This window comes from Athene cunicularia (genome assembly GCF_003259725.1).
Source record: "Athene cunicularia isolate RWA chromosome 3 unlocalized genomic scaffold, athCun1 chr3_part1, whole genome shotgun sequence".
NCBI classification, from domain to species: Eukaryota; Metazoa; Chordata; class Aves; order Strigiformes; family Strigidae; genus Athene; species Athene cunicularia.
This window is the reverse complement of record NW_020799097.1, coordinates 54817578-54845458: the sequence shown is the minus strand read 5'-3', so window position 1 is coordinate 54845458 and position 27881 is coordinate 54817578. Positions and strand designations below refer to the sequence as shown.

The 27881-nt window shown below is 40.3% G+C and overlaps 2 protein-coding genes across 4 annotated transcripts in view; one reads left to right on the top strand and one right to left on the bottom strand.

The window, feature by feature from the left end:
- MCM9 (minichromosome maintenance 9 homologous recombination repair factor) overlaps positions 1 to 27881 on the top strand; it is a 51948-nt gene that overhangs the window by 8179 nt on the left and 15888 nt on the right. For 2 of the 3 annotated variants that reach the window (XM_026845666.1, XM_026845667.1), the window contains exons 4-6: positions 729 to 929; positions 3383 to 3508; positions 4752 to 4871. In XM_026845666.1, the coding sequence (XP_026701467.1) occupies positions 729 to 929; positions 3383 to 3508; positions 4752 to 4871 (447 nt within the window). Of the gene's footprint in view, positions 1 to 728; positions 930 to 3382; positions 3509 to 4751; positions 4872 to 15843; positions 16527 to 27881 lie in introns of those variants that run through there. The other variant, XM_026845668.1, reaches the window with a different exon arrangement.
- On the bottom strand, positions 18179 to 25534 carry ASF1A (anti-silencing function 1A histone chaperone). Its single transcript, XM_026845669.1, has 3 exons — positions 25419 to 25534; positions 20807 to 20983; positions 18179 to 18604 (listed from the first exon to the last, which is right to left on the bottom strand). The coding sequence occupies exons 1-3, from the start codon at positions 25431 to 25433 to the stop codon at positions 18392 to 18394; spliced, it is 405 nt and encodes a 134-aa protein (XP_026701470.1). The 5' UTR covers positions 25434 to 25534; the 3' UTR covers positions 18179 to 18391.

The window sequence follows — 27881 nt, the reverse complement described above, 5'->3', positions numbered from 1 at the left end:
GTTCCATCTTGATTGTATGACAGATCAGTTTCAATAAGTAATATGTTGTGACATATAGAAAGTATATTAAATCTTGTTACTGGAGGGGACACCAAACCTCCTGAGGAAATTAGTCCACACCATCACACAGCGTGTGGTGCCCCTCTGTAGATTTGGAGAGCTAGGTGACTTGACCTTCGATCTAAGGAGTGCTGCAGATGGAAAAAGCTACTTGGCATTCAAAAAAGGAAGCTAACTGGCAGGAGGATGTATGAAGAATGGACCAAAAATTCTCAGAAATGTACATCCCCACAAGAAATTAGTTGTACTTTCTCAGAAGAACACTGTGGCCAGAATGTTAACAAGCGATTCTGGAATTCATCACAAAAGTTACCACAATTCCAGTAAGTTTTGAGTAAATTTTTTGTATAGTAAATCTGATGGAAAGAAAAGCTTCTACAGTGTACCATGAATTCCTCTTTTCTAAAAGAGGAAACAAGCCAAGGTATACTTTTAAGAATTCACCGGGCTTAAACAGAAATAGACATAGCAACTTCCTACCACAGACTAAGTAATCTGCTTAAAGATTGTTTTAGACTTCCAGGAGCAGGAGGTTTGCTTTTTGTTGCTCTTTCCTTATTCACTGTAACACAGGGTCTCAATTACATTATTATGTGTTACAGCTAACTGACACCTCTGCGTATCTCAAGTCAGTTGTTATTTTACTAATTTTTTGTTGTTACCTCCAGGAGATGACATCACGGTGTATGGAGTGGTAATGCAGAGGTGGAAACCCTTCCACGAGAATGCACGCTGTGACTTGGAGCTTGTTTTGAAAGCCAACTATGTTAAAGTAAACAATGAGCAGCTAGCAGGGGTTGTCATTGATGAAGAAGTCCGCAAGGAGTTTGAAGACTTCTGGGAAAATCATAGGAATGATCCCTTAGCAGGTTAGTAGTTGAAAGCTTTTAAATAGGATGCATGTTCAGATATAGATGAAATCAGGAGTGAAAATACAGTGACTGAACACATTTTTCCCCCATTATCCTTTCCCAGCACCTCTTCCTCCAAAAATATATTTTTTCCAGTACAGGAATATGAAATTCTTTAATATCACTGGGGGAAAATGTACCAAACATATTGCATTGATCTCCGTTTTTGAAGCTTTTTAGTTGAGTGTTTTGTGGAACATTTCTTAACCAGAATTGAGGAGAAATAATATAAGTATCAGGGGAAAAAAAAGAAGAGCATTTATAATCAAGAAAGAAAAAGCATACCTCTTAGAAGAAACAGTGTGGACCAGACAGTCACCTTAGCTGTTGATTCTGGGGCGAGAGATCTGACTCGCTGTCTGCATCCCAAATTTAGCTGTGAATCTTTACCACAGAGCTTAACACATCTCATCTTTAACGTAACTCTTGGATGCCTACACCCTTGGTTTAGGTGCTGTGCAGCCTCCTATCTATTATGGAGACAGTCTTCCAATTCACAGTAGCTTCCAGAACAGACAGAGTGTTTAGTACACTGCATCCTAAACTTACCGTGATCTGCAGTCAACCAGCCACCTAGGAATTAGCAGGAGTTGTGTCTGGAACTCTGTCCCTCCCTATAATCTGAGTACTTCCTCCTGAACCACGGGCAAACTCAATGGACTATTTAGAATCTCTACCACTGAACTGTCTCAGGCTAACACTCTGTCTTCTAAAATCTTGAAAATGGCTTAGTCTTTCTTCTTAAAAGACAAACAGGAGGAAAAGCAGGTGGGAATGTTGCCCACGTCATCTTAAAAATTAGTGTACTCACATAAGAAATTGGAGATATTTTCAATGTCAAAGATTCTTTGGAACTGCATTTCCTGGAAAGCAATTTAATTGCTAGACTCCTGCTGTTTGGAATGAGAATATTTCTTATCATTCTAGTTAGAACTGTTCAGAAAGCAATTCGGGATCCTTTTTGAAGGTCCCATTTAATCTTTGATTTTTGGGACAATTTTTGGAAGCCTGCAGGGACCAATGTGGTTTTATGCAGTATCACCCATTTAGAATAAATTAATTAGTCTGAAGTGGGTGAGAATTGGGGTGGAAATTAGAAAACTGCCCAAGACTGCCTGTTTCAGGCTGTTTTTCTGAATTTGAGCCCACTCTGGTGAGCATGGATATCAAATTTGATTAAGGAGTCTAAGATATAGACCATATCACAACAGGATGTGTGTACCTTGACTGTCTTTCAAAAGATAATGGTAATTATTACTGCATTTTATGTCAGTCAATTCCTGATGCTGTGTATTAGGTGTCCTGAGAAAGTCTACCATGGCAGGCCTCTGAGACAACTTATGCAGGTGATTTTATTTTTTCTGGATACTATCTCGGAAGAAGCAGAACTGCCAAGCTGCTCAGCACTGACAAGGCAAATGAATCTGAAGTCAAATAGAGGCAACTGTGGAGTTCAATCTTGGGTTCTGCTATGGCTGACCAAAGTTTTCAAAATTTCCTTTTTGGACAAAGATGTGTTAATTCTCTCAGAAGACCTCCACAAGAAATGCATATGCCTCAGGTCATCTATTAGGTGTCTACATATTTTGCCAGTACCATGTACTTGCATCTAAATGTAAAACATTAAGTTAAGAACTCAAAATTGGTAACTCTTGTTTTATTCTCTAGCAATGGAAGTAATGTATGGCATTAAACCTGTGATCCCTTATGTATCAGAATGTATTAGTATCAGAATCTCCAAGGATGGAATTAATTCTGTTACACACCTTCCAAACCAACAACATTATCATAGCAGGTTGAAATATTCTATTGCTGGAAAGAGACTATGGTAGGGAGCAGGAGGGGCTCAAAGGAGAAGGAGATTCAGGACAATGAGGATAAAATGACCCATGCTAAGGGTGCACACATTTAGGGCAAAATACTTCAAGTGTTAGATTTTTTTCTTAAATGTACAATGCAACACTTTTCAAGGGGATATTTTGAAGTCTGGAAACTTTTAAGTTTTATTCTTCATAGCCCCCACACTTTATCTGTGAGACAAAAGAATTTGCATGATGGCATTTCGTTAGTCTTTTCTTATGATGTCCAGACATTCCTTTAATTGCAATAAGATTGGTTTTGCTGCTTATGACAGTGGAAGACTTAACTTCTTTATAATGAAGGACGTTTGGATCAAACAACTGCTTTGGGTACCGTTTAAAAAAAGAAATTTAAAAAAAAAAATCTCCTCCCTGCCCTGTTCCTCTTGTTCAGGAAGCAGACCCAAATTATTTGTGAGTGTGCCTAGGACTGTGGACACAGGACAATGATTTGTCAGTGTACACAGTGCTTTAAGTGTATAGAGCAGTCCATGGGAAACTAAGTTTTACTCTTAGGACATCACTGAGTTTCATTTTTTGCTCCTATTCTAGGGAGGAATGAAATTTTGGCTAGCTTATGTCCTCAAGTTTTTGGTTTGTACCTGGTGAAGTTGGCTGTAGCCATGGTGCTTGCTGGTGGTGTACAGAGGACTGATATTACTGGAACTCGAATCAGAGGTTAGTATTGCTTCTAATAGTATCATATCCTTTCTAACAGTTGTCCTCACCCTTGTCTTCACCCACATCCCTTCCCCCTCCAAAAGCAAAGCAATAAGGTTTCAGAAACATGATCGTCCCACTTTACTGAGTGCGAGCAATTTTTGCCTATTCTTCCAGAATCTCAGACAAATAAAGTGGGTGTCTAGACTTCCTCTTTTTATTTTAATTTTTCCCAAATAAACCCCAGTAAAAGCAGGCATTCAGGATTCCATTAGGTAGAATATTAAAGGCAGTTGTTTTAGATAAAACATAAACTCACTTTTTATTATATAAGTGACGTTTTGAAATTATTTCTAGTAGAATATTCCCAGCAGTATTTGGCATCAAAAGATGGAATATTAATGTTTCCTTAATGTGGATCACCACAGTACATAGAAAGGAAGAATTAAAGGATTCATTTTACTTCCTAATGCCAGACTTTTCCATCTGTGATTGTCAGCACATCTCACTTAGTTCTGTTACTGTAAGTTGTCTGCCTGCTGATTCTCCTTCTGTTGTTATTAGATGGCAAATACACCGATGTGCCAGGTGGTACGCAAGTCATAATCCATGTAGGTCATAATAATTCCAGAATGATATGTGTGTATATACAAATACAAGATTTTCTTAATGTTCCAGCAGCTAGAGACTTTATATTTGAATTGAAGGTCATTAATATTTTGTAGAAGACAATTAAATAATTTTAGAGCACTTCAGTGAGATCGTGGTAGACAAATTATTTACTTCTGTGATATTATTGTTTTGAAATTACTAAGTTGTGTAACTGTTGGCAGTGTAACAGAATTAGTTAAAAAAACCCAACCTGCTGATTTTATTAGTCCTTTTTGCAATAATTTAAGTAACTGAATAGTGGAATGATACCCTGGTATCCTTTTGTTTCATGTTCAAGAGTGAGCTGAGTCTGAGAAAAGAGTATTCTAATTGTAAGAACTCACATTACAGGAAGTATGTCAAATACCTATTAATTCTTTAAAATATTTAATTGTAAATATTTGGTTTGGATGCAGCAATAGGACTAGTTGCTTTTGTTAAACAATATATCACATCCAATAGATAGTGCAGTCTTAAACAGAATTACATGTTGTAATGTATATGTAGTGCTAAATGCGAGGTGAATATTGAGAAGTATTATTTGATTCTGGCATTTTGTGTTTATCTTTCCCTGTATATGAACTGTCTGATCCTACATCCTTCCCCCAAGGTGAATCACATCTTTTGTTGGTTGGAGACCCAGGTACGGGGAAATCTCAGTTTCTCAAGTATGCAGTAAAGATTATGCCACGCTCAGTGCTTACTGCAGGAATTGGATCTACAAGTGCAGGTATGTGCTTCTTCAGATGGAACACTTTACTTTTTTCACTCGAGTATGTTTATATAGAGGCCTTCTACATATATGAACATATGTGCTCAGGTTGTATGAGCACAGTGGAGGGAAAGAACTGCTGTGGAGGCGTTTGAGGCTTGACATGACTCTGCAGAAGGCAGTCCTGCCCCTTCCTCTGTATCAGTGGAGCAGTGTGATGAGTTTCTAACAGGGAACCTTACAAGCTTCATCCAGAGGCACCTCTTATTGCTTTGCTGGCCGAGGATGATCTGGACCTGTATTTTTAGTGTTCTTCCCAGCTACGACAAATATGACCTCATTCCAGAGCTCACACTGTGTGATGGGCTAGCATCATTTAGTTTGTCCTGAACAGATACTCTCCTGTCTTCTGTTCTTTTGTATGTTCTGACTGGGTGCCAGTTTGATTTCTGGTTTACTTTTTGGAAATTCACCCCTGTGCTGAGAAATTATTTCCGACTCATAAAGATGATTTAAGATGCTTTCAGAGAGCATGGTCTTTTTTTATTATTTATTATTTTATTATATTGAATTTAGGAATGTCCCAGCTGGCTCTGAATGCCAGGTATCTTTACAAACTCTTCCAAGGACAATGTGAAGTGTCAGATTACTTCTGCAAATTACTTCAGTTGAGCAAATTACTGTATTACCGTATTTTGTGATTCAAAATCACAAAATAATTATAGACAAACCCATGTCTCAGCTAGCATGTGGAAATGGAATGTTTCTCAGATAGTGCTGCTTTTCATTTTATGTCTGGGAGACAGCATTATTTATACTTGGGAATATCAGAGAATAAAACTTTCGTGGTTCCATAGCTATGTGTGTATGTGTTTACTGGGTCTTCCAGAGCTGTGGAAGTGGAACATGATGTTGAACATATACACTCTTGTTATGAAACACATATGCCTCTGTTTTTCCACTCAAACTGTTGACAAATAGGTCTGGAGAGAAGCCAGAGAGAACATTTTGGCTCAGCATAACCTTCCCTCCACCTTTTGTTCTGTGTTAAGAACTGAGAACAGGCTGGGTAATTTAAATTTTGCTAGGGGACTGACAGCGACCTGGAGTGAAATTTTGCCATGCATTTCCATGTGACCTTGCCCACTTTTGTCAGTAGTAATCTCCCTGTGTCAGCTGCTCTTGGTCTCTGATGCTGTTGCCTTCTTCACTGCATCTCCCTCCTGTGCTTCATTTTCCGTATGATCTATTTTCCAGCTCAGCCATGATAGGATCAAAGACATTTCCCTGAAAACCAGTATTGCAGTTTACAAGCTTACTGTGATATGTATGCCACAGAATCAGCTGTAATGATGTGTGGAAATGGAGTTCCATCTTGTGTAAGGATTGTTTTGGGTCTTTAGATCACCTATATTTCACTTAAATATTCCTTAAATTTGAAAAAGCCTCTCCCTCTTCTTGTCCCTCTCCCCATGAAATATGACAGTGGGTGCATCAAATTTCCTCCTTAAAATTCTTTAGGACTCTTATCAAAAGTCGTTGTGGTTTAAACCCAGCTGGCAGCCAAACGCCATGCAGCCACTCACTCACCCTCCCCTGCCCTGGAGAGAGAATTGGAGGGGTAAGGGTAAGGAGACTCTTAGGTTGAGATAAAAACAATTCAATAATTGAAATAAAAACAAATTAAAATAATAATAATAATAATAATAGTCATAACAGAAAATACAAACGAGTAATGCACAATGTGATTGCTCACCACCTGCTGACTGACACCCAGCCCGTTCCTGGCTAGCCATCCCAGACAAGAGAGAATCCTGAAACCACAATCCTAGAAGCAAGAGCGAGGTTTGCAATCAGCCCTCATCTATATACCGAGCATGACATTCAATGATACAGAATATTCCATTGGCCAGTTTGGGTCGTTACTCTGGCTGTGCTTCCTCCCAGCTTCTTGGGTACCTGTGCACTAGCAGCACAGAGTCCTCGATTTCTTAGGAACAACTAGAAACATCAGTACAGTATCAACATTCTTCTCCTATCGAATCCCAGACTGAATCCAAACTACAGCACTATCCTAGCTACTGAGAAGAGGGAAAAAAAATAGCCCTGTCCCAGCTGAAATCAGGACAGTATCCACTCTTTATTCTATACCATTTATGTTATGCTTAAGTTCCATGTTGTTCCATGTTCCATCATTTTTCCTGGGTTTTTTGGATATAAATACACACAGTATCGCTTCGTCTATGGGCCATCCCTCCAAAATGTGCAGTGAATTGATTTTGTCTGTAACTTTGGGTTCCATCTGTCATGACAGATGGCAGGAGGGATGAGATGGTGTTTATTTCGTTGGTGGAGTGGGTATCACTGGACACAGCAGGATGACGTGTAGTTTCTGTTGTATGCTACATGTGAAGCTTGTAGCTGATGTATCTGATGCAGTCCATGCTTATGGTCTGCAGGTTGAAGATAATGATCTTGAAGTTGCTGGTCACTAGTTGCTGAAACTAGTAACGACTTCATCAACGTTCCTTTTTCATTAACCTGGATGATTTTAAATATGATGCCATTAGTCTATTATATATCAATCATAGCGATAATGATATGCAATTACAGGGCTATTTAGCAATTACCATCATACAATTCAATTCATCGGCTATTTTCACCCATTCATTCCTTGAGGAACACATTGGACTTCTACATCCTTCTGCACCACCCACCAAGTGCATACAGGTCCTTGGGCAAAAGTAATCCCACATATGAGTTTACCTCTACCCAAGGCAGGAATAACCCACAGTCCTTAATGTGCACTACAGGGACTTTATCCCCATCTACAGTATGTAGAAAGTTTGACTGGGTAGGACCAGCTTGATTGGCAGATCCTCTACTGTTGACTAACTGGGTGCCTTTTGCTAAAACCCAGTGTTTAAAGGTCCCACCACCCATTGCTCTCAGAGCAGTTTTTAACAACCCATCATACCGCTCCATTTCCCATGGTGCATGACAGGGGATGTTATATACCCACTCAGTGCCATGCTCTTTGGCCCAGGTGTCTATGAGATTATTTCAGAAATGAGTCCATTATCTGACTCAGTTCTTTCTGGGGTGCCATGTCACCACAAGAGTTGCTTCTTGAGGCCCAGGATAGTGTTCTGGGCAGTGGCATGGGGCATGGGATTTGTTTTCAGCCATCTGATGGTTGCTTCCACCATTATGAGTACATATTGTTTGCCATGATGGGATTGTGGAGTGTGATATAATCAATCTGCCAGGCCTTCCCATATTTTAACTATTGTCATCCATACCAAAGAGGTTTTAAACTTTTGCCTTGCTTGACCACAGTGCATATTTTACTTTCATGGATAACCTGTTCAGTGGTGTCCATGGATACGTCCACCCCTCGGTCACAAGCCTATCTATATGTTGCATCCCATCCTTGATGGCCTGAAGAGTCATGGGCCCAGTGAGCTGCAAATTTTTCACTCCTATGTTGCCAGTCCAGATCCACTTGAGCCACATTAATCTTACCAGCTTGATTCACCTGTTGGTTGTTTTGATGTTCCTCAGTGGCCGAACTCTTGGGTACATGAGCATCTACATGATGTACTTTCACAACCAGGTTCTCCACCTCAGCAGCAATATCTTCCTGTAATTGAGCAGCCCAGATGGGTTTGCCTCTGCACTGCCAGTTGCTCTGTTTCCATTGCTGTAACCACTCCCACAGCACATTTGCCACCATCCATGACTCAGTATAGAGGTAGAACACCAGCCACTTTTCTCACTCAGTGATTTCCAAAGCCAGCTTGGACCTCTGCGAACTGATTCAATTCACCTCCTTCAGCAGGTTCTTCAACTCATTGTGTGGGGCTCCACAAAGCAGCCTTCCACCATCGATATTTTCCTGCAATACAACAGGACCCATCAGTAAACAGGGCATATTGCTTCTTGCTATCAGGTAGTTTATTATATGGTGGGGTCTCTTCAGCGCGCATTACCTCTTCCTCTGGTGACATTCCAAAGTCTTTGCCTTCCAGACAATTTGTGATCACTTCCCATATTCCTGGGTGACTGGGGTTTCCTGTGTGAGCCCATTGTGTGATTAGTGCAACCCACTTACTCCACGTGACATTGGTTTCGTGGTGTGTAGAGGGGACGTTCCCTCTGAACACCCAGCCCAGCACTGGCAGTTGGGGTGCCAGGAGGAGCTGTGCTTCAGTACCGATCACCTTTGAGGCAGCTCGGACCCCTTCATATGCTACCAGTCTTTTGATCTTTTTCAGTTGGAGTACAGCGGTCCTCAGATCCTCTGTATCCCTGACTAAAACCCCAGGAGTCAGCCTCAAGTCTCCCCTGGTGCTCTCTGCCGGAGACTCCAGGAACAGCCCTTCTCCCCAGCTGTGGTATAGAGCACATTTTTAACATCTTGTCCTGCCTGGACTGGCCCAAGGGCCACTGCCTGAACAATTTCCCATTTAATTTGCTCAAATGCTTGTTGCTCAGAGCTGCATTTAATGTCGTTTTTCTTCCAGGTCACTTGATAGAGAGGGCTTACAATCAAACTGTAATTTGGGACATGCATTCTCCAAAAACCCACAATGCCCAAGAAAGCTTGTTTTCTTTCTGTTAGTTGGGGGAGACAGAGCTGCTAGTTTGTTGATCACATCCATTGAGATCTGATGACATCCATCTTGCCATTTTATTCCTAAAAACTGGATCTCCTGGGCAGGTCCTCTAACCTTACTTTGGTTTATGGCAAAATCAACTTTCAGAAGGATTTGGATTTTCTTTCCTCTCTCAAAAACTTCTTCTGCTATGTTGCCCCATGTGATGATGTCGTCAGTGTATTGCAGGTGTTCCAGGGCTTCACCCTGTTCTACAGTTCTCCCGCACAGTTAGCTCCCTCAGGCACTGGATACCTCTCTCCATGGTCGCCCACATGCTTGGATGCCATACATCTTCTTTGAAGGGATACCTTTCCCTCATACCTGACAGAAGTCACCTCCAAAGGCTGAGGGTTTGTGCCTTTTTTCCAATCGCTTTGTTGATGTCCCCTTCCCTAGAAAGGGATCCCAGCTGCTTGGCTTACTTATCCTCTAATTCCAAGCTACTGGCTCTGTTATCCCAGCACTGGAGCATCCAGCTCACCTGGATGACAGCTAAAATCCTTTTGCATGTCTCACTGCTCACTCAGGGGATAGGGTTTGGGTGATTACCTCTGGTTCTGCCTCTTCCTCCTGTTCTCACGATGGCCCTGGTTCTTTGTCATCCCTTATAAAGCAAAGTGATTTTTTTAATATTTCTTCTTATGTATAGGAGCAACTGATTCCAGCACAGATTGGTTCTCTGGTTCAGCCGCAGTGCCTGTCACTGGGGTCGGAGTAGCTGCAGGCCTGTCACTGGGGTTGAAGTGGCTGTGGTGCCTGTCTCTCTATTGTCAGATCCAGACACCTCTTCCCCTTGAGGGTACTGAACTGTGTTGGACAGGGCTCGGTAGGCATGGGCCAGGCCCCAGCACATTGCAGTGATTTGTGTCTCCCTGGAATCGTGGGGGCAACAGCATACTTTTTGCAAATCTTCTACTAGTTTTCAGGATTCTGCACTTCTTGGAGGGTAAATTCCCAAACGCTGGAGCTGCCCACTTAAGTCCATAAGAAGAAATCTTATTAACTCTAATTTAATTTCAGGGAACCTTTCCATGGCTATAACTGCTGGACTAAAGCGTTAATTTCTAACCCAGGAGTTTGGATGTAGTTTGAATTATTTTCTTTGCCTTCCCTGTGCAAGGAGTGTCTTACTTATGAATATGCTTGTAACATTGATTCTGTCAACTTGCTCTTTGTGCAGAAGCTCCAGATGATGAGTTTAAGGAACTATTAAATTGTTGTACTTTCCTTGTTGTGATTGCACACTTGAAATTACCAGTTTCTGCTTTCTCATGAGAGTCCTTATGCACATTTTTCTGTCCAGTGTGCAAAGACTAAATCAGTAAGTTCCACTTTCAATTAGTTCTTCATTCTATATAAAAAGCAGTCCTGATTGCAGTTTAATTGCTGGCTCTGGGATTACAGTCCATAGAGGCCGAAAGACACACTTGAGATTCAGTAAACCCTGGAGAAGTGCTAAAAGCTGTTTTATATTTGGATTTTTCTTTTTAGAGAAAACTGCTGATACCTAACCAACCTTTGGTAAGATTTTGTGCATTATCATGTCTTGTACTCTTTACCCATCCAGTACTGTTGTAGGATACGCTATTTATCAACCAAAGAATTAGAATTCTGCTTCCAAAACTGTCCATCATATCAGATTTCCCTGTTTTTCCATACAAGCATTTATCTGTACCAGGACAGCGTACTAGATCATTAATATTCTCTTTGTGTGAAAATTCCCCTTCTTTCCAGCTGTACCTTAGGTATCATGTGCTTTGAGATCCACTGTGATCCTTTGGGGCCCTGCAGTGCAATTTGCCTGCTGCAGCCCATTACCCCATCCAGCCCTAACTGGAATTGCCTCGTAGAATTTCAGAAAACAGCGACCTGACTCCACAGCTTGAGTTGCTATTGGGCCTCTGCTCTTTCAGTCAGATTCCTGCCTCTCCCAGCACTTTTAAAACAAAGTCTGTGCTTCACCAGATGTGTTTTGCCGGATTCAGAATGTATGACCCAGGCTAACACCCTGCTTTCTTGTTCCAGTGAATCGGTATGGAAGACCTACATCTTTCATATCTTACCAACTGGTTCAAGTTGCCTGCTTGCTGCAAACAGCCCTTCCCAATAATCTGTTTTCTGTTTTGGAAAAAACACAACTTTACCTCCACTCTCTAGAGAGAGTTTCTGAGTTTACTTGTTTTATTAGGTTGCCTTTCTTGCAAACACTTAGAAATTTTCTGTTGAGAGTTTTCTGCAAGTTTAGGACTTCTGTGGGGAACCAGGGTTCGTTCCTCCCACATCTCTTTAATGAAAGCTGGCAGCCAGAAGACCAGCCCACGTTTAGCAACTCAATGGCAAAAATTTCTTTGACCGCTATAGGACTTTCTGATTTTTAAATAAAAGACAGGGGAACCATCTGTTCCACTGTCTGGTTCTGTCTATGCAGTGTTTAGGTTTTTTTAAAAGCCTGGTTCATTCTCCTCAACTAGCCTCTCATCTGAGAATCATGGGGAGTCGTTCAGGTACCTTTAATTTTTAGAAACTGATACATAGTTTTCCAGAAAGATAGAGACTTAGTGAGGTTTAACATAATCTCTGGGTTCCCACGACCTTACTACTGAGTTTAACCAACTGGTTTGCAGTCCCAGAGCTATATTTGGGTGAGATAATCACTAGTAAGAAAATATTTCATGTGCCCCTGGAACTTGAGGGCTGCAGCAATCCAGTGGTGTGTTTGATGCCAGAGAGACAGGAACCAATGCATGCCTGCTGCTGGCAGGTCTGGAGCTCATGGACATCTGGGCCAGTCATTCTGCTGCTTCCTGGTGCGTATTTGGCCATTCACATTTCTGCAAAGTTTTGTTTGGTGTTGTGTCCCTCCACAGATGGACTGCTTAAATTTTGTGAAGTGTATTTAGAACAGCTTGTCTAAAAATCTGGGAGACTATTAGCTGTTTCTCCAGCTCTCCAGTTCTGTACAATATGCCTCAGGAGCTGTATGAAATGCAGCCTTCTGGCCTCCTCTCTTACAGCCTCTACAGACCCTTCAAAGTCCTGCCTTTCCGCTGACATTTTGCAATGTCTAATATTGTCCATATCATGCCAACAGCAGTTTGCTGTTATGTTTTTTTTCTCTTCATTGAAGGCAACTAACTCAAGGGGAAACACTGTTTTTCACAGCAAGCCTCTCCCTGCTAGGCATGTGTCCTGTTTCAGCTAGGATAGGGTTAAGTTTCCCCAGCAGAGAGAGAGGAGGAAGGCATCTCCAGCCAGGTTATTCATACCATGCTGACATCAGGTCCGGTGCGGGAACTTTTTCCTTGGTGGTCTTGATGGCAGGGAGCTGTTCCATGACCATTGTGGTATTTCTCTGTATATCTTTTGTCTTGTTCACTGTTATTGCTGTTTATTGTTGTTATCATTGCCACTGTTGTTGTTCAGATTGTTTATCACACTGTTGTATTACATTTCTTCTTATTTTAACCCCGGGGTTTGTGCCTCACTGCCAGCCCGACCGGCTGAGGGTGGGAGAGGGACAAAGGGCAACGTGCCCTCCAGTTCCGGCAGGGCCTAAACCAATACAGCAGGCTTCAGGTGCTAACAGTTGCCTCTCTTCCGATCTATTAGAAACCAGTTCAAAGTGGCTGACATGAGCTATCCAGCTATAGTTATGAGTCCATAGTGTCAGTATCCTGAGGTATACAAGACAATGAAACCAGAGACGTTTTTCCTGGTTTGTAGATCCCCAAACTGTCCCTGGGCATTCCCTAGTTGATACAGGGAACAGTTTTCCATTGCGGATCCACACCCTGGCTCTGATAAGGTTATTAATAGAGACGCAGCTTTTAGGCCACTCTTCTTGGATCTTTATTTCTACCACAAGAGTCTTCATTGCTTTCCTGAATTGTCATAATTCTACATGAAGTGTTTTCTATCAGCATGTACCTTGAAAATATTTTCCTGAGAGCATGACTTCATTGGCTGTTCCTTAAAACAGTTGGGGCTCAAGTTGAAGAGGCCTTAACTCTGTAGGTCTGCTAGACTTGAAGGAATGAATTTTGAAGTCGTGATCAAACCTCATCAGAGATACGCCACATCTGAAACAATTTCTCATCTCCTGCAGATCCTTAAATTCCCTTAATTTCCTCTCAATAATTCTGCTTCAAGATGGCTTTGTCCTGAGACAGAGCTTACCTTGACTACCTGCATGCAAAAGATTATTTAGCAAAGGAGATATCTGTCTTCAGAAATTTTGGTCTTTTCATACGTCTATAGCTGAAGACCTATAGTTAGGATGGACAGGAGCAACACCTTTGCCATGTTGGCTGGAGGTTTCAGTTCTTATGCACTTCTGACATAACAAATCCAGGCAAGGCCTTCATCAGACTTTTTACATCCTGTTGTTGAAATGGCAGGCATTGCTAGTTGATTTTTGGATGGATATCGTATGTCTTCAGGATTCTCTTTACCATACCATAAAGTCCCCAATTCTTCCCAGCTTGTATCAGCATAGGTCTGCCCCACCTCCCAGGTGAGATGGGAAAAACTGGAGGACCCCCTTATGTTGAAAGGTAGGCCTCATGGTCCGGGGGCGTTTTGGAGGAAGACCCAAGAACTCCTTAAAAGTTCCTGACATTTCAGCCAGTTCTTAACACTGCTGTTAACACATGGCTGTTGTCTCTTTCATCTGGTGTCACCCTTCCACAGCACACAGACCTTCTTCCTCTGATGTTCTCTATCTGCAGGGAGGCCAGTCACATCCCTCATGCCATGGACAGCGAGTACCCAACCATGCCTCCAAACCAGCATTACCGAAAGCTGGAGATGTTGAAGTGTATCCTCCTTCCATACCCTTCTGAAAGGCCTTTGCTTTCTAAGTCCCAGATAGAAACCTGGGGGTTTTCCTTTAACAAAGCCTCCCTAGTGACTTCAGCCAGCTCTTCTTCCTTGGACATTCTTCTTTGCCTAAACCAAAAATCAAGCAAAAATCCCTCCACCTGTGTTCTGCAGCCCAGCTCTCAATATCACACTACAAGACCAGCTCTTAGGAAGCAGAACTTTAACTGGAAACAAAATACAAAAGGGAAGGCCTAGCACAAATAGTGACACACCCTGCCAGCCCTTAGAGGTAGTTGTTAGTTTTGTTGTACCTACCTACTGGCACTGAGCAGAGCATTCCAGCTAGCAACAACAGGAACAATTAACCAATCATCTCCAGACCAAACTCCTATGGGTCTCAAAAAAATGAGAGAATCTGCAAGTTTGCAGACCACTGTGCTATGGGTAAGGGGTAGGGCAGTTATCTCCTGCAGCTGCACAGAGAGAAGCCACAAGATTTGGTTAACTCTGCTCTTTTTCTGTCTCTGGTAAATGAAGATTTGCCAGGAGTGCATGCATAAGACATTTTGGATTTTTTTCCTTTTTCTCCCACTATTTTCAGATGGCAGTGGACAATCTTTGTCTAGCTGCAGGTGGCTAGCGTACAGTCTGAGCTGACTTCCAGAAAGTCAGCAGGTGAGACCCTACAAAGAAAATAATGGACTGTCAGATCATCAGATTTGTCTTTTTGGTTTTCTCAATCACACGTCAAGAATACCGATTGTCTGGCGAGCTATAAACTTAAGTTACTGTGGTTACTGTAGCAAAGTTCTGAGTTGCTGCAGTCTTGAGGATTGGTACTACAGGTTGGCTTTTTCAGTGGAGCTTTGTAGAGCCACTGGAGAGGTTCAATTTCAATAGCCTCCATGACGATGGAGCTGGCACCTTTTTGCTCCCTTCAAACTCAGACTGGCATAGTGATTCAGACTGAAGGTGATGCATGAACAATCACAATGACTGTAAGATGGACAAGTTTTTTTCAAACTAGACATAAAAATCCTCACCCATGTTTTTCATCTGTAATGTTATCTTGTCTGAGCCATTTACTTCTTTGTACATGAATAATCTCTGGTAAGCATTATGACAGTCTTCTAATGGAATTGAATCTATCCATATGAGGTAAAAAATACAGTGAGATGCATCACCAGTCCCATCAGCAGAATCTGTAGCATTCTTTTGCATCTTGGTGGTCTCTGCAAGTGGAGGTTTGTGGGAAGGTGAACTCATCTTTGACCTTGAAATCATAATGTTGTGCTGTCTGCCCTAGCTGTCTATGTCATGTACTGCCCTGCTGGTTCAAAACCTTCAGAGATCATGGACAAGTCTTTACAGAGATGCCTTATACACACTGTAGCTTTTAATACCACCAAGTCTCTGCTCTGATGTTGCCTGATGATCATACCCAAAGCCTCTGGAGTACTAGAACTTGGTTTCTCAAATTCCATGTCTCTGAAATGGGATTTTGCCAGGGAATGTCATATTCAGAAGACATGTATTGATTGCTAAGATCTAGACAAAGTTGTAGAAGACCTGAAAACATCCAGTCTCTCAAAAAGCATAGAAAGACCATTTCTCTTGAAAAGATGATGAGGAGCTCTCATGAGGTCTGGTCGTTCTTCTCCAGTTTTCACCAAGCACAGTAGGGTTATCGTTTTCCTGTAATTGATGGGTCAGCTATATCTAGGATGTGTTAAGTGTATTGGGTAAGGTAGTGCAAAATTCTCCTGCAGCATTCACACCATCCTGGCTAGCTTGAAGTTTATTGCACCCAAGTTCACATGCGCAGTTGACTTTTTTCCTCCTAAACAAAACAACAGATCTTCACTTTCTGATTTCTCTAAAATAATGGGTTTGCTGGGTGACATAGTTTTGCTGGTTGTATTTTGTAGTTGATTCTGCAACAGTGCTAATAGTCTGCTTCCATCACTTTGTGGCATATGCTTCTAAGAAGCCTTCAACCTACTGTGGATTCTGGTTACAGCTCATACTTCATCATGTTTTCATTTGAATCTTCAACAGGTGCGAGGGTTTGGAACACTACTACAGTAGCTTTAGCTGAAGGTAGAATTAATTAGCCTGCCAGTCTTTCAGCAGATGACTGTTATTTACATCCTTACGTTTAAGAGATATCTTAAATAGATTTACAAATAGAACAATAAAGTGCATGAAAAATCTCAAAATGTCACTGTAGACCTTTAAGTTGCAATATAATTGAAAACTGAAAGATCTTTCTTAAAAGTTCACATAATTTCAGCCCTCAAGTGAAGCAACTGCTGGTTTGGGGGATCAGTTCTTTGTGTTATAACATACCACCATTGGAGTGTTAATATTTTTAAATTGCTAATCATCATTTTAAACAATTACAGAGGGTTTTTTATAGCACACACTAGAATTAGGGTTCCAAATATTAATGGATTCCATTCAGCTACCATATGTACTGCTGAGTTTCCATGCAAGAAACACATGCATGTACATTCAGATCAGGTCATTCCTTTCTGCTGTAAAAAATATACAAGTTTGAAATTAAGACAACTTCACTAACGATGTGGAAAAACGTTAGTGCTAACTGCTCGGGGCATCTACATCCCTATTAGTGAATGCAGAAAGAGAAGAGAAAGCGTTCTATTTTTATTCTGAGCTACACTGTCAGTCATCAGGAAATCTCCCTTTTTTAAGGGCCTGGAACCTACAAGGGTTCACAGTTTGGGCAGTTACTAGTAACTAGCAGAACTATATTCCTGTAATCTGACATGACAGATTACAATTTTAAATGCACATATAGTCATGGTAAATGTATAAGGCTAACAAGGATTGGAAGGAGTAAGTAAATTGTTAGTGTCATAATAATGTCTTAAGTATTTAGAATTTACTGCTTAGTTCTTTTTATCTTCAAGGATGCCTCAGGTAATAGGGATGTTTCAGTGCAAGAGCTTCAGGGCAGGCAGTATGTTCTTGAGTTTGTCATGCCTGCCACAACAGGGTTTAAATCTTGATTTGTACCAGTGCACAGGAGTGCCTTACATGGTAGAGAGAAAACAGGAAAGTTTTCAATTCCAGATATTTCAAAAAAACTTAAAGAAAGCATCTCCTTACTACTAGTTAAAATGACTGCAAAAATAAAGCATACCTGAAAATAAATGTACCAGCCAGCAGCTGTATATAGTAAACTTGCAGAAGAGCATTTTCTGGATACTCATGCTATTCCTTTTGATCCTTCAAATTTTCTAGTAGTTGCTTGAATCCTTCCAACCAATTGTGTGTGCTATTTCCGTGACTGAAAAAAGGGTTTTTTCCTAAGATACCCACCCAGATCCACATGAAACACTGTTCCTAACAAACCGGTTTGACTAAACAACAGCAGCAGCAGATTTAAAAAAAAAATAAAATTCCTAAAATCCAAGATAGCAGATGGTAAATCTAAAATTGCATGCTTTAAGTAACAAGTATGTGCATTGAAAGGAAAAGAAGCTTGCACCTAAAATTATACTATGCTGTCTGCTTTCACAGCAAGAGGACATTTTTGGACTTTTTTTTCCTCTAAGAGATACTTCTTTTTTTTCTTTGCACTTCATCTAATGACAGTTTTGTTCTTAAGCTGCTATTAAAGGGCACTTTATATTTGGCAATCTGGGTATCAGAGATAAGGACATGGCATTACTCCTTCATTTTGCCTGAATGTTTTAACTTTTAGTTTTTTAGCTTTTAATAGTGCTTACAAAGTAAAGGGGGAGGGGGGACCATATGTATATTTTAATCAGGTTAGGTTTAGACCACATAGAATAACACATTAGAGAAAAAAGGCAATTACTTAAAAATATATTTATATTCCACAATTTGCTCAAATACTGTTTGTTTTTTTGTTGTTTGTGGGGGGTTTTTTTATAAACTTTCTACAGGATGTTTTAAAACAAGTTCTTCACATTGCTTGTCAACTATGTACTTATGGAATTTGAGGGAAATAGTTCTGGTTGTTTTTACAGTTTAACACATGTACAGTACCAAAATGTTGGTGGTTAGTCACATGCAGTCCATATGAGAGTCTAACATAACATTTAATGAATTTTCTGATGTTGACCACCCCTTTGATGCTGAAGGTAACGCATCTGTAGAAAGCAGTGACTGTAGATTTGGGTTACTGCTCTCTGCATCTTCCAGTTTTTCAGTGTTGTCTTCCCAATTAATGTGGAATCTTGTGACTCTGGGATTAGATGCCAAAATATTCCTTTGAAGCTGGGAGAGAAGAAAATACATGTATTATGTAATGTGTACATCTCAAACTGGAGTTCACGTGCATATAGATTTTTTCCTTTTACTCCCCCTAGACTTGTATGTATAAAACGGGTTGTTTAAAAACATAGTTCAGATAAATGTGAATGTATAGCTACTATCTATGGATCAGAAACATGCTTACACAAACACACCACTTGTTCATTTACTCTAATATCCTCCTACCCAGGAAAGTAACTGCTTTCTTGAGAGGGCATTTTTAACTGTCATACGAGTTCAAGGCTGTACAAGAACTCTGCAAGTAAAGTGCAAGTGTTGTACTGCATAAAATTTTTCATCAACTTTATGGTGTTTGCAATAATTATATCAATTCTATCAAATGTCTGTCTTCATTTAAGAGTACAACCTATCCTTGAATTAAATTACCATGCTCTAGGTTGATTTAATTAACTGAATTTTAAATTGTCTACTGAAGTTTTAAAGCAAAAATGTTACTTAGATTTAGAAGATATTAATATCGTGGCAGTGGAAATGCCTAGACATGAGTCATATTTTATTCTCAGGACTGGCCTTCATTTTCCTTTGAAAACATGCTTTATTTGTTTATGTACACAACAACAAAAAAAGGACATGCTCACTTTCTCTATTTGCAACATAATACATAGTTAACTGGAGGATGGCAAGTTATTGCCACTGACCACTCATGAAAGTTAAGACTGATCACAGGAAAAGTTTGTTTTGGTAGTAATGTTGATTTTATTCTCCAAGGAAGTGCATTCTCATTAAGTATTTCCCAATCCCTTATGCAAATTAACAAGACCATGGGGTCTATTACCCATCAATTAATCAATTTAATAACCTCCTACTTGGATTTTTAAATCTGTCCCAAAGTCACATTAAGTACTTTTTATACAAAGACACGATAGTCTCTGCTGTTCTTTTTCATAGCGGCAGAGCTAGCTTTTTATATAAGCAGAAAATTAAGACAAGTAGTTCTCGGCATTTCTAAGTGGAAGTGCTTAAAGGAAGTCAACATTCTGGCATTCACACTCCAAAATAACAAATAAGTATATGATTTAAATGAAAGAAAAAAAGAAAGGAACAGATTATAAGAATCCTCAAAATCAACCATAATTTTGAATTTTGAGAACATGTTGAGCATCTGATCCCTGAAAATTAAGTTAAGCATAGAAAATCATTATGACTTTTTAAAACTAATTTACATACCAATTCAGTTTAGTTACATTTGAAAATCAGTTTCAGGAACTATGGGGACTATCTCTGTTCTAGTCATTACAGTACATGCATTATCCCATTCACTTCTTCATATATCCAGTCATATAATCAACGCATACTTGAAAAATAACAAAAGTTTTCATTATCACACAACTTCAGAATGTAACCATGTACACGTGTTCATCAGCTTTCATAAAGGGAAAACCCAACTCCACAAAATCTCCATGAAAACAGACCCAGATGCTGTGTAGAACCTTGTGTTTTTACAGTCTGCCTGGGTAGAGTATTTCACAGGATTTTAACTAGTTTTTGATGTTCAGCTGATCACTTTCAAGGTATTAGGTTCCAAATAATTCTTATTCACATCATCTTTTAATTCTAGTCCCAGTTTTAATTTTTACTGTGAAGAATATATATTTTTTTAAACTTGATCTGTATACTTCTGCAGTCGAAGTTGTCCACTGATCATGTAATCATCCAACCTGCTCTTACCAGGTTACCCATTGTTTCTCATTTTGTACGTAACTTGTTCTTCAATTTGGTTGTTACTGTTTTGCAGAAACTGCAGCTCTAACACTAGAACAGCTGGATAACAACTCTGTTAATTTAATACTTAAAACTTAGTTTCAGGTTGACTGTCCTAGAAAAAAAAACATTCTGTTTTTCTGAAGAACAGAGCCACTTTGTGGTGCAAATAAAGGGAACCCAACAGTTTATTTCACACAGTGCAAAATAATGAAGTCCAGCCAAGACTTCTAGCTGGTAGAAACTGTTGCATGTTTCTCGGTGTTTTCCAACTTCATGGCAACTAACTACATGGCACTTGTAGTTTGTCCCCTCAAGTCTTTTCCATTATTTGATGCCTCGTTCCATGCACTTTATGGGACCACTTAGGGTTTAGTTTTGTTTCTTAAAAACTCTTTCTATAAGCATACCTTTGATATACAACTAGAACAGAATGTGCCTTACCTTAGAAAAATCTGGCTTTACTGGTGGATTCTCTCTCAGTTCTGTTTCAGTATATTCATTGTTTACGTAGTAGCCAACTCTAATAAATTCTTGACCTCGATAGGTGCATGTAATTAGCACAACTGTTACACCTACTGCATCTGCATCTGGAATAAGCCCTGGGTTAGGTGCATCAGCCTAAACGCAAAAGCAAAAGACGGATTAAAATAAAATCGATACCACATGCCTATCTAGCAGGGGGATCTTAAGTAGTATATCTTAGCAGCTGAATAGTGACTATATAAAATTGTTCAAGTTACCCAGAAAATACATTTGCTTTCACAACACCAACCCCGAATTTAGGATACTGTCCTCTAGAGACTGAATTACTTAGAATACAGTAATACTGAGTGCTGACATTTCTCATGGGCAATGAGACAGCTTTGATCCAAAACTGCTTTTAAATATATGATCAGATGAACTGTTGTTCGAGCAAGTATACTAATGTCCCTCCAGTTCTACAGTGCCATCATTCTCCAGCCCATCTTGGTAATTTATTAGTAGAATAAGATTTTTTTTTTGTTTTGAACCTCTGAGATTGGATTGGTCTGTATGTATGTTTTTAACAAGATTAAGCCCTTAAAAATACAGACTGCAATTTACACTTCAGCAAGAGGAGGAACAGGCTACAGTGAGGTTTTGAGCTGTCCCACAGATTTCTAGGAAAGGAATAAACCACCCTTTCTCTTGCTTCCTTCCACATGCCTACATTTGTTAAAATGTATGCAGTTAAACGCATCATCGCTCTTAAGACATCTGACATTTTCAGACAGGACGCAATCCTAATTAACAGGCAACTGTTACAATCTTCCTCAACGTCCGTCCTTACCATGGCTCTGCAGTTACTAATAATCAATGAAATTTGCCTTGTCAAATGTGGGTCAGATCAGTCCCTTAAAATGCCTCCTAACTACACATTTATTGGTAAAATGCAATGCCTCCTTCTGCTGTAGGATTTAAAGTAGCAGCCATCTAAGCATAAATGAAACAGCTTAATATCTACAATTTTATATGAAGATCTGAAGCCAGCAATGAACACCTGTATATGTAAGAATAGTTTGGGTTTAATGACTCCTGCCTAAGGACAGAGGACAAACAGTAGTAGTAATTCCTGCTGTCTGTCTCATCCCTACTTTTCTGTAGTATTTTTATGCTTCAGGAGCACCGTGAAATTTGGGAGCTAGTGGTCATGCAGCACTGGTTTCCGTTCTTTGCTACTTCAGTTCTAAGCCTTCAAACCAGTCTAGCTTTTTATAAGAAGCTATAGGCACTCTGCAGAAGAATTAGATGAGTCAGACCTCTCAGGTACAAATACATCAGAGGGAAGAGAAGCAACTAGGGAATCAGGTAGAACACAACTTCCTCCAGCCCTGAAGGGAACAGAAAACATCCAAATGGCTTTACAACTTGCACAGGGGAGTGGAAAAGATGACCAAGGAACAGAACAAGTGTAGAAGCTTGAAGAAATCACAAGAACTGCCAATATAGAGGAAATCACTACTTTAATTCAGCAGTCTTGTTCTAACAGTGCCCAGGACCATGTGATTACTTGAAATTCCACAGTGGGCAGTTATAAACTAATGTATTGCAAGAAGACACTGTTCCATTTAACACCCCATGCAACTCAGCTCACACCTTAACATGGGATTTTAGTTGTTTCAGACTCCAACTGTCATTTTGTGTCCCGTAATAGCCTATAATACAGTTGCAAACCCAAGGAAACAGTCTGTTTTAATCCTACTTAACTCTTCAGCATTGTTTTGCTGAGTGCAAAAGGCACTGAATGCTGTTTAAAACTGGCTTTTTCTCAAATTTTTAACTTCCTGCCTTGGATGTCAAGCCTCTTAATTGCCCAGAAAACAAATGATCATACATAGGTGGAAGAAAAAAAGAAGCGCTTGGTATAATCAAGTGATAAGTGAACAGTTGCAAACAGATACTTTGGTAGGCAAGACGAGCCAGTAAATTAACTTTCTGTATAAAAATGAGTCTTAATATGCCATTTTTATGCTAGAAATTACTTAAGAATTTTATTAAATCACTCAGTGTATATATTGTTTTGAATGATCTTGTTTTTCCGTGTGATACATTTATTCACACAGCTTTACTGCAGAGTAGGTAGGCTAAGGTCGTATCCCCACTTAAAGGTAGTAAATTATTTATGTGTTTATATTCCCAAAAAGAAGTTTCTGTGAATTTATTACAAATCCCCAAGTGCACAGAGAGAAGGATTCAGGTTTCATTACTTCTATCTTGATATTTAGAACCAAATAGGCCCAGCTGTAGGCCTTTAATATTGAAACCTTTTCAGATGTTAAGAAAAAAAGCTGATTGTGCAAGTCTGAAAAGCACAATAGTTTTCCATCTTTATGTAAGGCTGACTTCCCAACCTGATACACAGCTTCTTTTCAACAAAAGTAGTTTTATCACCCATGGTATTTTATCTGTGTAGTACTCCATTTTACTTGCCGTCAGCCATTTTCCTATTTGGAAAAATCTACAGTGTATTAGCTGAAAATTTTATACACCTCCGTAAAGGTCCTTTCCTTGTGCTGTCCCTAGTGAACACAATCTCTTTTCTTTGTATTCTACACCTCCTGCAGTTCTGTGCTTTGCCCCATTCTGGCCTTCCCTTGCTAGTTCTGTCCATCTCCCAGACTGCTTCAATTTGGTGAATAAAATGCTTCACTCATAAGCAAAGGCTTATTGCAGCTCTTTGAGTTTGGGTGGTCTCTCGAGTATAGATTAGCTGAGTCCTAACCTCACCTGAAACCCGGTACTTTTCAAGTCTAACGTACTTAGACCAACAGTACTTCCCTAAGAAATAAGAGAGATACTTCATTATAACACAGAAGGGCTACTGACTCTTACAGGACCTATTCCAGTCTAAGCAAAACGTTTACATATCCACTTCTAGTTTAGCTGTAGTGTCAGTTACAACCTGGATACAGCTGACAAGTCCATCTTACAGAAACTGCAAGACCCGTAAATTTAATTTTCAGGGCCCTCCTAGTCGTACAACACAAACATGCATTTTCAGGCACCTGCCTCCTGCTCCTTCCCATCACCACCAACAATGAATCTTCATAAATTGAGAACAGTGCATCTTTTAAATTAGAAATGTAAATGCCAGTTGATTTCTCTAAATATAGTGCTTCAAGTTAGTCCCTTTGAGGGCAACAGAGGATCACCTATTTCTGACCAATTAATGCCATCAGCTGTAATAGCTTGATAATGAAAGAACTGTTAATAAATGATGCATTTGTTACACATCTGCTTTATTTGTAATGTGGAAAAATTAGGCCCAACTCCAAAACCAAACAGAAGTGTTTCAAGACTGATTTGCATGTATGTGGTTGGTAAATATAACCTCCAGCCTAATCCTATTCCTCTAGCCTGTTCTACAAGAGAAAAATAACGTTTCCTGGACCATACTGGATTAATCAAGATGCCTCACAAATGCTGGTTTTATTTTAAAACAGCAAGACATTTCATTAATGCTTTTTTTTTTTTTTTTTAGTTTAATGCTCATACTCTGCCATGCAATTGCCATTAGTTAAGTGAATTTATAGTATTTAGAAAAGTAACATGTTCTTATACAATAAACCACCCTCACTTTCAGTCTGATTTTTCTGCTTATGGGTTTTGCTCTCAGTTTACAAGAGAAACACTAATATTTGATAAATAGAGAAAAAAGTGAGCTAAACCATAGTTTTCATTAAAAAAAACCACCCCCACCCTCCCAAATTCCTTAAGAATTTAGGCAACTCTGCTTTAGTTCCACACCCCCCCCCCCACTAACTTAAAATGGAAACTAGAATAGGCTAGTAAGCCATCTTAGTCCTGCTCTTTCCCCATTTTCCTTCGCTTCATTATTCCTTCTTAGTAACTTTTGGCTTTAACAGCAGTCTTTTATAGGTCTGTCACATGCTCCAGAGTTTGCTGGACAGTCTTGATCTACACACTTGTGTCCCAAATTACTATCTACCACTGGAACTCTATCTTGCTTTACAAACTGCTGTACTTTGGTGTGATTTAGCATGCTTAGCCAAACATCACGGCTGAACATTTGTCCTGCCAAACAGAAATGAACTCTTGACTGTTCTAGCAGGGTTTTACAATGAATTCCTTGGCCTCATCTTCTCAAGATGTTGTCTACATTAACCCAGTGCTCCCAATTGTCTGAAACTGCCACCAACTGCAGCAGAGTTAAGCCTGATGGTGCTAGTGCAAACTAGGTTACTGGCACTCTTGATTACTGATACAGAATATATTTATAGTGATCTAGAATATATTTCTAAACCAGACTGGTCGAAATTATCAGTAGGTACAGAAACAGTGCTTATATCACCTTCTCTAATTATTGATACCACAAGTGAAAATATTACCATGGAAGTAACAGAGCCAAGAAGTATCAGCTCATGCAGATTTTAAAGGAAGGTGTATCACACCTGAAGAGCTGACTGAAGTATTTTTCTAGCTTACCATTATTTTTCAAGTGCCTCTTAGTTTGATACAGTCATCATTAAACAAATTAAAACAACCCTTTTAGAAACTGTTAAATCAAACTTACCTGAAATACAAACATGTGTCTGCCCGCAGGAACAGGTCCTACTAAAACAGAGTCTAACACCTGATCATACTCTTCACTTTCAGCTGAACCCACATAAATTATTTTCCATTCCAAATCTACAGCAAAATAAAAATAAAACCACAAAACCATTATTTATCATTACAGTTAAGGATCTTCCACTCTTGCCCATTTACAGTTTTAGGTAGCCTAAAATTACTTCTTTGGCAACAGGCCTAAAATAACAAGGACTCGTCTTCATTGGGGAAATTTATCAATGCCTGCCCCAGTCCTTCTGAACCAGACCATCCCACTATCTCTCTAAAAGACAGTACCACAGGAATCCCTCTATTTTCGTAGTCAGGTTAATTTTCAAATTTTATACAGAGGACAGGGCCCATGTGCTTGTTGGGAGCAGTGTTCAAGTGTTTTCTCAAAGTCTGGAAGAATGGCTGCAGCCTACGTAAGCCTATATATGCCCCTAACACACTGCATGCCTTGAATACCAACTCACCTCCCCAGAAGAAATTCCCACCTTCCACATACACACCTCATAGCTTCAATTATACTGACCATGGAAAGTAATTAATAAGAAAACCCACTGTATAAGCACCAGGCACACTAACTATGCCCCCATTCCTTCACATATAACTTGTGCAACTTGAGAAGTATGTAAAATTGTGATAGCATGATTACATCTCAAAGATACTGGTGTTTGGATTTTATCCACACCCTGAAATGGAATTACAGGCAAAACAATTTAAATGTAGCATTTTACTTCTGAAAATAATGCACCAAAATCAAACATTTCTTACAGTTCAGGGTTGGGGTTTTTTTTTAAGTCACTCTAACCACCACAGGTGTTTGAAGCTGAAACTGCAAATTAGCACATATTAGCCCTTCCTGGGTCAGCTTTTCACTTTCACTTTTTGATTCAAAAACATGCATAAATACACATATGGAACTAATCTTAAAAGACAGATTTCTGATTTCTTTTTTTTTTAACGAGGAAAAAAACATCACCATTACAGATAACTATGACTTTTTTTTTAATGAAACTGTTGCTTCAAAACTGTACCTTAAAATCTTACATAGTATATATATTTAATATTTTTTCCTCCTGAAAGGATCGTCTATACAAAAGCATAAACTTGTACCCTATTATATTTACTTTATTACTATGCTCTGCAAAATCCAAAGGTTTACATTACTTGATCCATGAGGTCCCTTCCAACCTGGTATTCCATGATTATGGTTTCTTGATGCAGTAATGGAGCTTAAGTATAGACAAAACTTAGCACTTTTAACAGAACTTGGCTCCTTTAGGATTGCAACTCTCTTTCCTCATTAATTAATTCTTCTTGCTCATCATATTTAACATCAGTGCAGGTTTGGGGGGTTTAAGTAACATAATAACAGGGCTTGGGAAGGTATTTTACTCCTCTGTACAGCACAGCACAACTGGCCAGGTAGTGTATCAGAAGTTTTATTTACCCTTTTAGCATGTAGTACTAACTACTGCCAGTACTGCAGGCTTCTCATCCAGGATAATTAAGAACGTCTGTTGTCAACATCTGAGTGTAAATTACAAGAGTGGGGACTTTTAGGCTAAACTACTTAAGAATATCACACCATCCTGTGCCAGTATTCTAGGACAACAGCAAATTTTTCATCAAGTATAGAAAGGCTACATTTAATCTTACTTTAAGATGTGAAAGATAGCAGTGGTCACCCTGAATTTATCCTGTAGTCTAACTTGCATTTAGGTGGGGGAAGGCAACAGAGTTTTGCATTAGACCACCTATAATTCTTCTCATCCCGATTGCCCGGGATTAACTCTAACGTCAGAGAGAGGGGAGCACGTCAGGTACAGCCGTGCACAACTGGAAGGCGTACCGCCTTGTGCCGGGCACTGCCGCCTGCCACAGTGGCTGCCGTCAAGGGGTCTGATACTGCATCTCAGATGAGGCCAGATCAGAGGGATCCAGACTAGAGGGATCCCGCTAGGGGCGGCTCCAGCTAGCGCCCCGGTCGGACGTACAGGGGCAGGAGGCTGGCGGCAGAGGCCTAGAGGAAATCCCAGGCTCAGGCGAGGCTTCCCCTGAAGTTCCCGCCACCGCGACTGTCCCTCCCGGCAGAGGCGCGGAGCAAGCCAAGCCCTCCGCGCCGAGCACGCTGCCACCGGGCCGGGCCGCCGGCACCCACAGCGAGAAAGCGCTCCGGGAGCAGGCAGGGCAGGCACGTTTAACCGCAACGGCAGGGAGCCTGCCAGGCGCTATCACCTTCGGCTTTCCTCTCGCCTTCCCTCGCCCCTCAGGCTGCCAGGGCTCCCCGGCGGCGCTGGTCTCCGCCGGGCCGGGCACCGTCTGTCCTCTTCCCCTCACAGGCAGCCCCCGGCCGCCTCCTACTCCTCCGGGAGCGGCAGCCGCTCACTCGCACCGCCCGGGCTGCCGGCGGGCAGGACCG

What these genes read in the sequence shown, in the direction of transcription:
- ASF1A (XM_026845669.1), bottom strand. An exon ending in TAAAGCCAGATTTTTCTAAG is followed by an intron (nt 18,605 to 20,806) that starts GTAAGGCACATT and finishes CTTCTCTCCCAG; the next exon opens with CTTCAAAGGAATATTTTGGC.